Source organism: Amblyomma mixtum, chromosome 2 (genome assembly GCF_055824585.1).
Source record: "Amblyomma mixtum isolate Tamu chromosome 2, ASM5582458v1, whole genome shotgun sequence".
Lineage (NCBI taxonomy): Eukaryota > Metazoa > Arthropoda > Arachnida > Ixodida > Ixodidae > Amblyomma > Amblyomma mixtum.
In genome coordinates this window covers 308,516,558-308,531,109 of record NC_143013.1, presented here as the reverse complement: position 1 = coordinate 308,531,109, position 14,552 = coordinate 308,516,558, and the positions used below count along the sequence as shown (strand labels likewise).

The 14,552-nt window shown below is 48.9% G+C and overlaps 1 protein-coding gene across 1 annotated transcript in view; it reads left to right on the top strand.

The window, feature by feature from the left end:
* Prp8 (pre-mRNA processing factor 8) overlaps positions 1 to 14,552 on the top strand; it is a 43,687-nt gene that overhangs the window by 5,560 nt on the left and 23,575 nt on the right. The window contains exons 7-14 of the mRNA XM_089574844.1: positions 287 to 412; positions 4,671 to 4,776; positions 5,695 to 5,888; positions 6,453 to 6,762; positions 10,926 to 11,180; positions 12,992 to 13,201; positions 13,612 to 13,728; positions 13,830 to 14,036. Of these exons, the coding sequence (XP_089430970.1) occupies positions 287 to 412; positions 4,671 to 4,776; positions 5,695 to 5,888; positions 6,453 to 6,762; positions 10,926 to 11,180; positions 12,992 to 13,201; positions 13,612 to 13,728; positions 13,830 to 14,036 (1,525 nt within the window). The remainder of the gene's footprint in view (positions 1 to 286; positions 413 to 4,670; positions 4,777 to 5,694; positions 5,889 to 6,452; positions 6,763 to 10,925; positions 11,181 to 12,991; positions 13,202 to 13,611; positions 13,729 to 13,829; positions 14,037 to 14,552) is intronic.

The window sequence follows — 14,552 nt, the reverse complement described above, 5'->3', positions numbered from 1 at the left end:
TAAGCATAAACTGTGAAGTCTGCTCTCAATGTTGTATACGTTAATCATTTAGCATCATGCTGCAACTAAAGTTAGTGCTCTAACCGCTCTAAATGCCGAGATATCCTTCTCGTAAACTTGCAAACAGTTAAAAATGGTGCTTTGAGAAAATGAAGATAAGGTGTAAATTGGTAGTATATACCTTTTCGTGGGATCCATTGACATGGAATTTGTTTATGCCCTCATTCATGCTGATGATTGGCCCTTGAGCTAGACCTTTCTTGATGAAATGGCTTTTCTATTTCAGGGATGAAGACTGGAATGAATTCAACGACATCAACAAGATCATCATTCGTCAGCCCATTCGTACAGAGTACAGGATTGCCTTTCCGTACCTGTACAACAACATGCCCCACTATGTGCACCTATCCTGGTGAGTTTGGCTTCAGGGAAGGTGAATTAGTGTTGTCAAATTTCTGACTGAGGCAGAAAGCCGAGCACGTCTGTGGGGATGTGCTCTGTGGGGATTGCATTGGGAGTGGGAAGTGCTGCCTGGCATGATACCACAAAAGTGTTGGCAGAGTGGAGAAGCAGTGAGAAAGGCATGGAAATGAAAAGAAAGAGGGAACGAAAGTGTCAACTGCCTGTATGGCATATGCACTTAAGTGTCTGAAAGCACCTGCCAACTGTTTGATTGACTCTGTATGTTTTGTGTGACACTCCAGCGCGGTGATGCTATGTCTTATGTTCTCTGTGTTACTTTTGCAATTCAGGCAAGCGTTAACAGAGTAGAGAGTAAATATAATTGTACAATGTTTATGCTTTGCTGCATAAATTGTGGCACTCGATGGGATCTTAGTGCCAATGCCATCTACTCTGATACTATCAAAACTCCTTTGCTGACGTACCCATCTGCACCATCCTTTACAAACCAGTGACATCACCACTCATGTTTTCCATGCATGTACCGTATTTACACGATTGTAAGTCGACTCGAATGTAAGTCGACCCCCCCACATCACAATTGTGAAAAAAAAACTTGAGGTCATTTAAACTTGGCCTTTATTAGTATAACTAGAACGCGACAGTACTATCCTGTGACCTCCGCTGATCACCAGCCGCTATCGGCTGCCGCACGCGGGAGTGCCCGTGGGCACATTCCAAAACAAAAATGTCTTAGTCACTGGGCTACTCGTCCAAACTTGCGCCATCGTCCGAGCTAGCGCTGCCGTCGTCATGTCGTCATCGCTGCTGCAGTCCCACAGCTCGTCGTTCTAACATCGTCATGCAGTGAAATCCTGCACTTCGCAAAAAGCCACATCATGACATCGCGAGGAACAGCTGAAAATTTTGCCTCATTGTAGCTGCCACTCCTGTATCACTCAGTGCGAAGGTCGAACTTGCGGCCCGGCGCGCAGTTCGTTTCTTCGGCATAAGGAATGACAGACATCTTGAATGTAGCCGCGAACGAGCGCCGGTCGCTTATCAGACCTGGAGCACAAATGACGAATGACGAAGCACTACATTAAAAACTTGTGAAACGCGGCCGGCAGTAGTCGAATGCGTCAGAGTTAAACAGAAATGGCAGTTGCGCGAAACACACACACACAAGACAGGTTACGGGACGAGCGCAAACTTACAACTGATTTTATTCAAAATACAAGGCACATATTTAAAGGAAGAAAAATAGAATGCACTTTGAGCATGCGCATCGAGATTATACATAATGTAGCATTTTTATCAGAAGCATACCAAGGTCTGAACTTACATCGTCTTATCGAGAAAGGCTACCTCACTATTGTACAGTGCAACCGAAGAATCACTGATACATGCTTGTCCTCTTTTCTTTATGAAATACGCTTCCATCACTTCACGTGCAATTGAATCTCGACTTTTGCCCAGAACTCTGATCTCATTAAGCCGTGGCCGACAGTGACTGCAGGACAGGCAATGCTTTGCCAAATTTGATCCCTCCCCCGTTGTTAACGATAACCCATGTTCCCGTGCGCGATCGTTCAAGCAGCGTCCAGTCTGGCCTACGTACGTTTTTCCACAAGTCAGTGGTATTTCGTAGACAACTCCGACGGCGCATTCTGCAAAGGGCCTAGCGTGCTTCTTGTCACAACCACTTTTCTTTGTTCCTTGATTGGTGATGCGGGGGCATAGCTTTGCCAGTTTGGACGGTGCTGTAAACACCATTGGCACATTGTACTTTCCCGCCACCTTCTTCAGGTTGTGTGACACCTTGTGCACGTACGGCATGACTACTGGTCTTGCTTTGCTTTTCGCCCTTTGCCGCGCTTTCCCTTTCATCTTTTGCAGTAGCGTCTCAGCCACAGCCGCCACGATCGCACGGGGGAACCCGGCAGATAAAAGCCTGCCGACCTGATCATTAAAACTTTCCTGCACTCTGTGAGGACACGATTTCATGAGGGCAGACTCTAGACACAGAGCAGCAATCCCTCTCTTCACAGTTTTGGAGTGCTCCGAACTATAGGGCAACAGACCTTGTTGGGCTCTGGGACGGTACAACCAGCACACACCATTGTTCGAAAAGATAATGTGGATATCTAAAAACTGCAGGCAGTCCCCCGAAGGCATTTCATGAGTAAAAGTTAGACCTTTACCATGTTGCCTGAACTGAAATAAAACCTCATTCACCATATCGTGGGTCGTCATAGCGTGGTGGTTGCTCAAAAGAACTAAAAAATCACCCACATACCTAAAAACTTTTAAAACCTTACTGCCATCTAGGGCAGTTGTCAGTGACTGGTCAATACGTGATAAAAAGATGTTGGTTAGTACAGGTGCTACACATGAACCAATGCATATGCCACGGCGTTGCAGATAATGATCTTTGTCAAATGAAATAAAAGTGGTACTAAGGTAAAACTCCAGAAGTGTCATAAAATCATCTAGGGACATGCCTGCAGAATTCTGGAACGACACTTCTCCGTGTTCTTCCACACATTCCCTTACCGATGCGAACAATTCCGCGTGTGGTACTGAGTAGAAAAGGTCTTCTACATCCACAGAAAAAATCGGTTGTAAGTTTGCGCTCGTCCCGTAACCTGTCTTGTGTGTGTGTGTTTCGCGCAACTGCCATGTCTGAAGTATTCAACCAACTAGCCCGACAACACGTTCTACTTAAACAGAAACTTCCGTCGGCTACCGACACTCCCTGGTGCCGCTGCGGTTCGGAGGGGGGTGCTGCCACGATTGGAACAGCAGCCCTTCCATCAACTACCGACGCTCCCTTCGGCGCCGAGTGCGCGGTTGAAAGTAAAAAAAAAAAAAAAAGAGCAGAACGCGAAGGCGTTATCGAGCCGCCTCCGCTTATCAGCATACGCAATCTGCGGCCACGTGTGGGGAGTGGGTTGGTGCTGGTTTGCTGCTTATCGACAGCCACCATCAGCGGGCCGCCTCGCGCGGGGCGGGGATGCCGGTTCTGCGCGTTGACATAGCTGCTCAAGGCAAGAACGATGCGACGGAGCCGCGCAGCAAAAATGCAACCACGCTTGTCTCGTTTGTCTCGCCTTTATTTATAGTGTGATGCTTTGGTTTCGATTGTAAGTCGACCCCCCCACTTCGGATTTTCAAATTTTGAAAAATGGGTCGACTTACAATCGTGTAAATACGGTACTCATTGGCATGTATAGTGTATCGCTAGTGCGTCTACTCCAAGGGCCGCACGACTAGTGATTGTAGTGATGTGTGGGCAGATCTTCGTGCTTGAGGGCATGGTCACGGCTCACACGTTCGTATCATCTTGTGCCACGGGGGTATTCAGAACACCCAAATTCCTGAACAGTGTATACAGTGCACTCTTGCCTGGGAATTTCGCAAATTTTTATTGACCATAATCGCTTGCTACCCCTGAATTCAAGCTCACTTCCCCATTCAATACAAGACAGTACCTTGGATCTGCGGCAAAAAATATTCCTTGCTACATGCCAGCGTCATCGTATCATCGAGATTCTACTCTACTCGCAAGGCAACCACGCAGTGCAAGCGTCATCGTTAAAGCTTTACTCCCTTCACTGAAAATTCTCCTCTCCCACCCACTGTGCCACATCAAGAAGTGGCCTCCATGCGTAACCTGCACTGTGACTCCACTGCTCAGACTCGGGCATGAGCAAAGCGGCGCCATCTATCTGTCATAGCTGCTAACCAAGTTACAGCGTCCCTATTGGTATTACAGTGCCATGTGTGTGTCTGTGGCGGAAGGCTAGCAGAAACAGCTCCTGCTGTGATAGGTGTAATATGCTCAGTGTCCCCAAAGTATCTATTTTTTTTGTGGTCAGATATTGGTGCTTTGATGTCATTGTGTGGTTGCCGTTGTTGGATTCGTTGTTTGTGAGAGGTGGCACTAGCAGTCCACAATATTCTTGAGAGCCGCATGATATTGGAATTTCGCCTCTAGTGTCTGTCCTGGGGACGCACACTGTTGTACAAAATGTTGTAGCTTCTTTTGCCAGATGGGTGGCAATCCCGTGAAGTGCACCTGCCATTTTCAGTTTCTTTGGCTGGTGTACGTCGCTTGGGAAAAAGTAAGCACTGCTTGTCGGATATTAGCTTGCTCAGTAAGAACAATGCGCAAGACGCTCAAGGCATGCACATCGCCTGCTGCTGGTGTGTCGGTGCATTTGGCAGCTTCGCAGCATAGGCTCACTCAAGCCTTCTATTTGCAGGTATCACACACCGAATGTTGTGTACATCAAGACTGAAGATCCTGACTTGCCAGCTTTCTACTTCGACCCTTTGATCAACCCTATTGCTCATCGTCAGGGTACCAAGGTAGCCATCCATGCAGATATTTTTCTTTTTGGCTAAGTGGAAACACTGTATGGTCACAACATTTTTTGTTTTGGGTTGAAAATGTGATGCCGAGCTAATGGAAACTATTTCAGTAACTTCAGGTAAAGCAGAAACTGTCTTTATTTTTAGCTCAGTGCGAGGTGGTTTTATAAACAACTGTTTGTACGAACATCAGAGAGGGTGCAGTGCTTTGTACCTACTCTGATGTTTTGTCTTTTATGTCCCTGTATTCTTTTTCATACGTAAGGCTTCAGTGATCTTGCAGCACGTGGTTTTTAATTTTGAACTTAGCAACAAAGCCAGCAGCAAAGCCACTTGTCACAAGTGTCAGCCTTTTTTGATGTTCTTTTTCAAGCTACAAATCTTCCTCTGCCTTTATTCATGTGATGGTTGTCTGAAATAGTGTAGAGGAAATTAATGGGACCAGGCATCGTGTTTCTTTTTACTATTAATCATTTTGTCCATTCTGGGTTAGCGTCGACCACTAACCCCAAAAACCGATCCCGGCCGCGGCGGTTGAATTTCTTTGGAGGAGAAATTCGAGTCGAGGTCCGTGTACTGTGCGATGTCAGTGCATGTTAAAGAACCCCAGGTGGTCGAAATTTCTGGAGCCCTCCACTACGGCGTCTCTCATAGCCTTAGTCGCTTTGGGACGTTAAACCCCATAAACCAAACCAAACCAAACCAACTGGCATTAAGTTTCCCTACATGCACATGGCAACCCACTATTTCCCTATCCCCCCGAAGGGGTAGGGTTGCCGTGTTGTAAATATACTTTTGTGCTGCCTCTGTTCGCATTTTATGGCTTGTCGTGTTTGTCTTCATCTCTGCAAGTTGCGTGCTTGCCTCATTTTGACCTCTGCTTCCACTGTTGCCCCTTCTGCTGTCTTCTTGCAGCAAACTGCTGACCCGCTGCCCGATGACGAAGAGGAGTTTGAGCTGCCCGAGCATGTGCAACCTTTCCTTCAGGATTGCCCTCTGTACACTGACAACACGGCCAATGGCATTGCCCTGCTGTGGGCACCGCGGCCATTTAACTTGCGGTCAGACCGCACTCGTCGTGCCATTGACATTCCGTTGGTGAAATCCTGGTAAGTGGATCTAAACAGCTGCCAGTAACAAGCAGCGGTCCTCGTGCTGCAAGGTCATGCAGTGCTGTCATGAACAGCAGTTGTCGCATGCTTGAGGTCCGCATACTTTTTTCTTTGCGCAACTTAACTGACTTTTGAAGAGTGGCAGGGTAATCTTCACGTTATTTATCATGGAATACACTTTCATTGAAGAGCACAGATTCTTGAGCTTTCAACAAATGTCTATGCATATAGATTATCTGTTCGTGCTAGGTTTTATTACAAAGGAATGAAATGAATGTGCAAATAGCACATGGATGCGTTATCGTGAAGAATTTATCTGCTTCCTTTTAAGCTGAGTCAGTTACGAGAGGATGGAGGGGTAAATGAGGGACGCATGCATTGATTGGAGTGCTTCTAGTATCTGAAAAGGTCATCCGTAGCACTAAAGGGTTTAGGAAACCCACTTTGGGGACATCAATAACCTGTCTTATTTTAGTTGTACTGTATTTTGGGTAGCCATAATCTTTTCTAGTCAGTGAGCTCCTGCATGTAAGCAAAAGCTGTGTGTATGTCCTGTGACAGGTACCGTGAGCACTGCCCTCCAGGCATGCCTGTGAAGGTCCGGGTCTCGTACCAGAAGCTGCTCAAGTACTTTGTACTCAACGCTCTCAAGCACCGTCCGCCCAAGCCGCAGAAGAAGCGGTACCTCTTCCGGTCATTCAAGTCGACCAAGTTCTTCCAGACCACGACCATCGACTGGGTCGAGGCTGGGCTGCAGGTGTGTCGCCAGGGCTACAACATGCTCAACCTGCTGATTCACCGCAAGAACCTCAACTACCTCCACCTGGACTACAACTTCAACCTGAAGCCAGTGAAGACGCTCACGACCAAGGTCAGTTCTAAAGGCCGGCCATTTGTTGCGTTGCTGGAAGCTTGCACTAAATTTCAGCCAGGGAGGTTGTTGTTTGTTTTGGTTGAAAACCGTATGGGCATGCACATCAGCACCTGTCATTGGTTAACACGTGCCCAGCCTAGCTTTGAACTGATCAGCTATGTGCGGTTGCCAAGCTATGGCAGCCAGAAAGCAGTTCGCCAAGCAAGAGAGGTCATGGGAGCCAAATATCGTCATGTCCTACTTGCAGAGCAGGTCCATAGAGCATTAGTTGCTGAAGGTGCACTCTCTGCTTGATCAGCTCTGTAGTGTGAATGTGTGCTGTAAGGGCGCAAATGGTCACTGGATGACTATTTGGGACTTGCCTTTGTACCCATGTTCACTGCTGCGATTTGACATTAGAGGGAAGCCGTGAGGGTTTCGTACCAGATGTGCTTGAAGATGGCAATCTTTGTGCCTGAGACTGATCTCGCTTCAATAATTAAGTGGGATTGGTGTCCCTTGTTCACACGTCCAAGTACTTGTGAGTTGCAAGACATTTTGATGCCCAGCAGCAGTGTTGCACTATAATCACTGAACATACTGCTAGAACAGTTCTGTTCTCTTAAAGGGGTGGAGACACCAAATTTGTGGTTAGCGCGTTCTTAGTTTCAAACGTTTCTTATGGCTCCAGGAAGCATGATACACACTCAAAGATTCATATATTCACAGTGAATAATTTATTATAACATTTTTAGGTGAACGATTTTCGGTTTCGGTTTCGGAACGCCGAGTTGTACAGTGACGTCACAGAAGGGGAAGATCAACTGCTTCGCTTGGTCACGTGGGCCCACAAAAGTTGTGACGCACCTACTGCTGCATCGTCTGCTTTCTCACACACATGCTGACCAGCGCATGAAAACAAACAACTGCATGTCTAGTCCCAGCAGCTCGTATTCTGACAGATCTGATTCCAATGAGTGACGACATCGACTTTTTTTTTGTTCGCACGCTAATATCGCCTTCGCGGGTTCGCGTGAGGATGCGAAACACTTTGAAAAATGCCAGTAAGCATCGCTGCGCCGCTCTACCCAAGCTGCGCCCACAACCGGTGTCACACCTCGCTGCCGTGCAGCAGTACCTGCATGAGCGCTGCTTGGAATGGTGTACAAATATCACAAGAAAAGACAAGATCGCCTTGTTATCAGAACTGCCAGCTATACTCGAGCAGCGACAAAGCATGTCTGCTTATGTTGGGAGCTTTCGGCAACGGCACCGCTCGCGGGCGCTCCGGGCGACGAGCTCTGCTGCTGCCTGGCTGCCGTAGTCGTCGCTAGGCCTATAGCCTGTTTAGCAAGCGGCCGGCGCTTCGGAAGTCGCCTGCGCTATAATAAAAGGCCTACTTGTCACAAATAGCTGTAGTGTTAACAGAATCATCTCACGATAAAATAATACAGTGAAAGCTCGTTAATTCAAAACTCGATAATTCGAATTTTCGGATAATTCGAACTACACTACTTGGTCCGGCCAAGCTCCATAGAGATCTGTGTATAAAAAAGCCCGTTAACTCGAAAGCGAGTCTGTTCCGTTATGGATAATTCGAACTACGCGCCACCGCGTCTGGGCAGTTTGGCACACAGCATGTGGCCAAAAAAAAAAGCACCTCCTCCGCATAGTTAGACGCTGTGTACGTCCTAAACGGGGACAGAAGATGGAACTAGATAAAACCTTGGAAGAGTGGGTAAAGCTTAAATGGCGCCATCACTGGCGCGGTGGCCGGCGCGGTGGCACCGGAGGGAAGGGGTTGGCGACCGCGCTGGCGGCTGCCTACCCTCTTTTTCCGCGCAACCTCGGGAACTCGCAACTAAATGCTCGTTAATTCGAGCCCTGTTAATTCGAAAATACGGATAAGCACTGTCAGCGCGGCCCCAGCCAACGCCCATGAAGGCTATGACTTGGGAGGGGCGCTACAAATTACGAGCGAAAAACTTTTTTCTTTGCGAGTGTCGTCCATGCTTCCACCCATCGGTCGGTCGCCAACGGAAGCACGCGCTGAGCCGCGAACAAGACGCCGGCACAAGCGCTGGCACTCTGCCAAGTTCGCTTCCCCCTTGCTGGAGCTAACGTCAAAAGTGATGTTATCGCTGCGCAGCATCTTGGCGCGCCGCCAAGAAATGCGTTGGGGGCCGTGACGGTGCTGAAAACGAGGCTTGCACAACTGAACAAGCGCTGGCACTCTGCCAAAGTTCGCTTCCCCCTTGCTGGAGCTAACTTCAAAAGTGATGTTATCGCTGCGCAGCATCTTGGCGTGCCGCCAAGAAATGCGTTGTGGGCCGTGACGGTGCCAAACGGAGGGAGCGTTAACGACTGACGCTTTTTTTTTTTTTTTCAGATTCTTAGGCAAAAATCGGGGGTGCGTGGGTTCATTATGTGAGTGGGTTCGTTAGGCGAGTAAATACCCTACATACACCATAATGCAAATGGTTCTTGTCGGTTTTTTCGCCGCCATTCGATAATTCGAACATCGGATAATTCGAACGTTTTTCCTGGTCCCGTGAAGTTCGAATTAACGAGCTTTTACTGTAGTATGGTCAATCTCCTCGACGCCTTCGGCAGCGGAGCTAGCGGGTGCCAGGCGAGCCGGACCCCAACGTCGCGCCAGCGGCAGCTGCTAGGCGCGGTTGTGGCAAGAAATTTGCTCATATCACAGTTGTTACCTCTACCAGCAGCTCAGTATTGGTCAGCGATCCTCAAAAATGACACTTTTTTTCACATTTCTTGTCCCATGGTTTATTATTTACGTCAAGAACACTCTTTAGCTCGCTTTTATGACGTCGGCAGACGGTATCCAGGCTGACTACCGGCCGGCAGACTCGGCGTACTTCACTTCCGCACAAGAAAATACAAAACAGCCATGCTACCAGAAAGGATGCTTTCTAGATTCGAGATACAACAGCATGACTGTGCTAAAAGTGGATCTTTCGGCAGCGACACTGCCTGCGGCAACGCCGGCCGACGACCTGCGCGCTGGTCCCAGACTGCCCTAGTCGTCGCTAGGCCTAGCTGCTTTCGCATTGACTCCGCAGCTGAGGGCGCTTCGGGACTGGCCAGCGCTCAGAAACGTGCTCCGCTCGGCACCCCTTTACTGTGAACTCGTCCCATAATAAAAGATATGTTCGATTTCCACGACGTCTTCAGCAACAGAGCTAGCAGACGGCAGGCGAACCGCACCAAATAGCAGCAGCTCAAAACCGGCTATGGGATGAAATTTGCTTGCATCGCAGTCATCACTTCTACCAGGAACTCGGTATTTGCCAGCGATCGTCAGAAACGATGCATTTTTGATATTCATATATCCCAGGGTTTGCTATGAACGTGAACAAACAATACTATCGTGTTCTTCAGATGCCGGCGTTCGGCACGAAGACTGGCGCAGGCCGCCCGGCTCCAAGGAGTGCGCCCTATGTCATCATGACGCTGCCGCTCTCCGCGCTCGCATTGGCTGCCGCTTCCCGTCGTTGTTGTTGCCGCGAGCGGCCCGCCGTTGACATCTAGCAGGCCGGACGCAGGCAACGAGCTGCACTCGGATGTTGCGACGCTGTTCGCAACGGCGTGCCGCAAACCGAGCAAGTGGCGGTTAGCAGCAAACGCGGCTCGCTGGTGCGTCGACTGCGCTCACGCGGCTATGCCCCACTCATCGTACGTCACTGTATTTTGGTATGACGTCACTAAAACTTTAATTTTTCTACACCCCTTGTGACGTCATGGTTGATGGCGCTAGCGATGGGTCTAGATCGTGAGAGTGAGCATTTAGGTAATCTTTGGAACCGAATTAAAATATTTTTTAAACGTTTGCTGCGTCCAACACCTGGCTATGAGTGCCCTTGCATACATAGGAATCTCATAGCAGGCGTTTTATAGCTTCAAAATTTGGTGTCTCCACCCCTTTAAGTGCACGTAGAAAATTTCAGCACTGGAAGCTTGTATCAGATGCCACTAGGTGGCTCCATCGCATGCGCTCACATTCACACCTCTTGTGACGTTTTCTGGGGTTGTCTACTCATGTTTGCCTGAAAAGATGCTACTCTTATTGTGTAATGTTGCTTCATGCAAATAGATGTAGTACTCATTAGGTATAACATCGTTGTCTAACTCATTGCTGGCCTCCTTTTGTTGGGTTCTAGGAGCGCAAGAAGAGCCGTTTCGGCAACGCGTTCCATCTGTGCCGGGAGATCCTGCGGCTGACCAAGCTGGTGGTGGACAGCCACGTTCAGTACCGGCTGAACAACGTGGACGCCTTCCAGCTGGCTGACGGACTGCAGTACGTGTTCGCCCATGTGGGCCAACTCACGGGCATGTACCGCTACAAGTACAAGCTCATGCGCCAGATCCGCATGTGCAAGGACCTCAAGCACCTCGTCTACTACCGCTTCAACACGGTCAGTGCCCTCTACTGCCTGTGCTTGGCAGTTGCTTCTTGCTGTATGGTGGCCCACGGCAGGAAATGTTACAATGACAGCTGTGGTTTGTGTATGCAGGGTAAAAAAATACACTAGACTCCCTCGGGTTAGACTGGACTCTGTTAATACGAATGCTTGGATAAGATGAAAACTAAAAAATAAGAGGTCATATGGTTCGTTTCACGAAAGCTGCTCTTAGACGAACGGTTTCACAAATCTTTTGGTTTAAACAAACTTTCGTAGAGGCCACAAAGCCTGTGCAGTGGCACCTGTGGGGCATCTTCGAATCTCTGGTGTGGAAAGATAAACTATACCAGATGCTTCCTTGAATAAAGGCTCACCCCCACAAGATACCGTATTTACTCGCATAATAGGCGCACTTTTTTTCCAGAAAATCCGGCTCAAAGTTCGGGGTGCGCCTATTACGCGGGGTAAAATTTCCGGAAATTTTTCGACTCGCAAAATTGAACACACCGCGTAAACGCACTCGTGTACGGGCCGCAGCCCGTTTTCGCGAAGAAAATGTTAAAAAAAAAAAAAAGTCCGTGTAAGGGCCGCACCGAAACTTTCGGAATGCACGCGCCGAGGCCTCCGCGATCGGCTCCGGCTGCGCGCAACGGGCGCTTGATCGCAGAGGCCACACACGCGCACAGGAGCTTCCAGACGCCGCCCACGAAGGGCGCCCAAGGCCAAGCTTATCATCATCATCGTTTTCCTCCGCCGCGAGCTTTCGCTATCTAATCGCCATCAGCATCTCCAGCTCGTTTTTTTTGTTGTTGTTGTTGTTGTTGCTGTCAAGTGCCGGGATTTGCGGTAGCACGATAGTTATCGTGGTTTATGGCTTTGCCGCGGAGCGTTGATGTTTTAGCTCGACGGGCAAGCACCTTAACAGCTACACGGCTGGTAGGTCGGAAAATACGACGTGGCCGAGAAGTGCGGCAGTTGCGACTGCGGCGTCCCTAAATTTTCGTACGCGACTCCAAGCGCCGAGGTTTTCGTGGGCTTAAGTCGGGAACGTTTCCGGCTGGAGATGAAGCTTTTCAAACAGACGTTTAAAGTGAGCATCCCTGAAAACTGTGTGCGGCTGTTCTACGCGATGTCGTTGTACGTGCTGTGGGTCCGCAGCAGCTGCGACGGCAGCAGCACTAGTAGGGACTAGTAGTCAGTTCAGCAAAAACTTTGTTAAAATAAAGATTGGGAAGCGGGGGGGTGGCGAGGCGTCGGCTTGCAATCGTGTAAATACAGTACTGATCACAGTGCCAAGTTCGGGGTGCGCCTATTATGCGCGGAAATAAAAAAATCTGATTTTTCGCTTCCTAACTAGGGGTGCGCCTATTATGCGAGTGCGCCTATTACGCGAGTAAATACGGTAGCTTCTGTGCATATTCGTGCCAAATTGCGAAGAGAGAAGAGAGGAAGCTTTCTTGCCTGCGCGGAAAAAGCAGGCCATCTTTGCGTCTGCGCTCAGTGAAAAGATCTGACATGGCTAGATCTCACCCTTGCTCTTTGCCTCTGACAGGCAAATAGGGTGGAACCGGGTGGAACCTGGAACAGTCTTATTGAGTGCAGACATTAGTGTCTAGGGGGGCTCTCCGCATCTTCCCAAGAGCTGTAGAGCTTCTTGATGCCAAGATGTTTGGGGACTCCTGATCTGACCAGAAAGGTTTTATCGCCAGGTGTTACAGTAAGAGCTGTAGTTCGAAGGTGTGTGCCCATAGTGCCATGCCATGAGAGGGCAGTTTCTCTTGCTTTGGCAACTTTTCTTTTTCATGCTTTTCTTTTGATGGCAGGGCCCTGTGGGCAAGGGCCCCGGTTGTGGCTTCTGGGCCCCCGGTTGGCGGGTGTGGCTGTTCTTCATGCGTGGCATCACTCCCCTGCTGGAGCGCTGGCTGGGCAACCTGCTCTCTCGCCAGTTCGAGGGGCGCCACTCCAAGGGCGTCGCCAAGACTGTCACCAAGCAGCGCGTGGAGAGCCACTTTGACCTGGAGCTCAGGGCCTCGGTGGGTGCCTCCTTTTCATTTTCTTTCCCTTTTTTTTCTTTCTCTCTCATGAAATCATTCATGTGCTGTTCCATGCAAGATGTTGCAGCTGACTGTTTGTATTCAAGTTGATTAGTTTCGAAGGAGATTTGCATAATGTGCATTGTGCTCAATTTAAATTTTAGGCAGTATCAGTATTTGGACACCAATCTTCGTCACTTATACAGCTAATTTTCTGAGCAAAACGGCAAAGAGAAAGCAGCATTAAAATACGGATGTTGTTTTGAGGTGCTTTTGATTACTTTTGACGATTACTTTTGATTCCAGGAGATGGGTTGGTTGGAATAAGTAGGTATACAGCAAAAGCAAGTCAGGCAAATTTATATGCAAGAACAGTGCACTAGGAGTCATGTGGCGCACACTGTGTGCAGGTGATGCATGACATCCTGGACATGATGCCCGAGGGCATCAAGCAGAACAAGGCCCGCACCATTCTGCAGCACCTGTCCGAAGCCTGGCGATGCTGGAAGGCCAACATCCCCTGGAAGGTGGTCATTTTATCTTCTATATTTCTAAATTCTAACAGCTCTCAATTGTAAACAATGCATTACTGAGGCATGGTTGTGTCTTGTTCTTTCATGGCTGCTAGGTGCCTGGTCTGCCGATCCCCATTGAGAACATGATCCTGCGCTACGTGAAGATGAAAGCAGACTGGTGGACTAACACTGCCCACTACAACCGGGAGCGCATCCGCCGCGGTGCCACTGTGGACAAAACAGTCTGCAAGAAGAACCTTGGCCGGCTGACGCGGCTCTACCTGAAGGCTGAGCAGGAGAGACAGCACAACTACCTCAAGGTGAGTCGACTGATGCCACAAGCATGCTTCTTCTGCTGGTCGACATGTTTCCAGTACACATTCAAACCTCGTTATAACAAACGCAGATATTGCGAATCATTGCCTATATCGAATAGTTCCTATTCTTAACTGGCAAACACATTTCTTACTTCATATATTGTGCTTGTGTGTGTAAAAACGTTTATTGGTGAACTCGGTTTGCCATAAAATGGATATATCCGGGATGGCAGGCTTTCCCTTACTGCACAGGTGACTGGCGGTGGTGCGGCAAGCGTTCACACCACAGTTCATGCTTTATCTTTGCCAGCAGTCTACAAAACGTGTAGCAACGACAAGGCGGTCGACACCCGTTTTGCTTCTTGCACCCATGAATGGGGCCCTGGAACCAGCGAAGTGGTCAATTGTAGCTTTTCAGCTGTCAGCTTCTACTCGAAGCGGAGGGGGTGAAAACGGTGATAGCTTTCATCCTGGGGTAGCTTTCATCCTGGTGTCCGATTTATTAATGCCACACCGCTG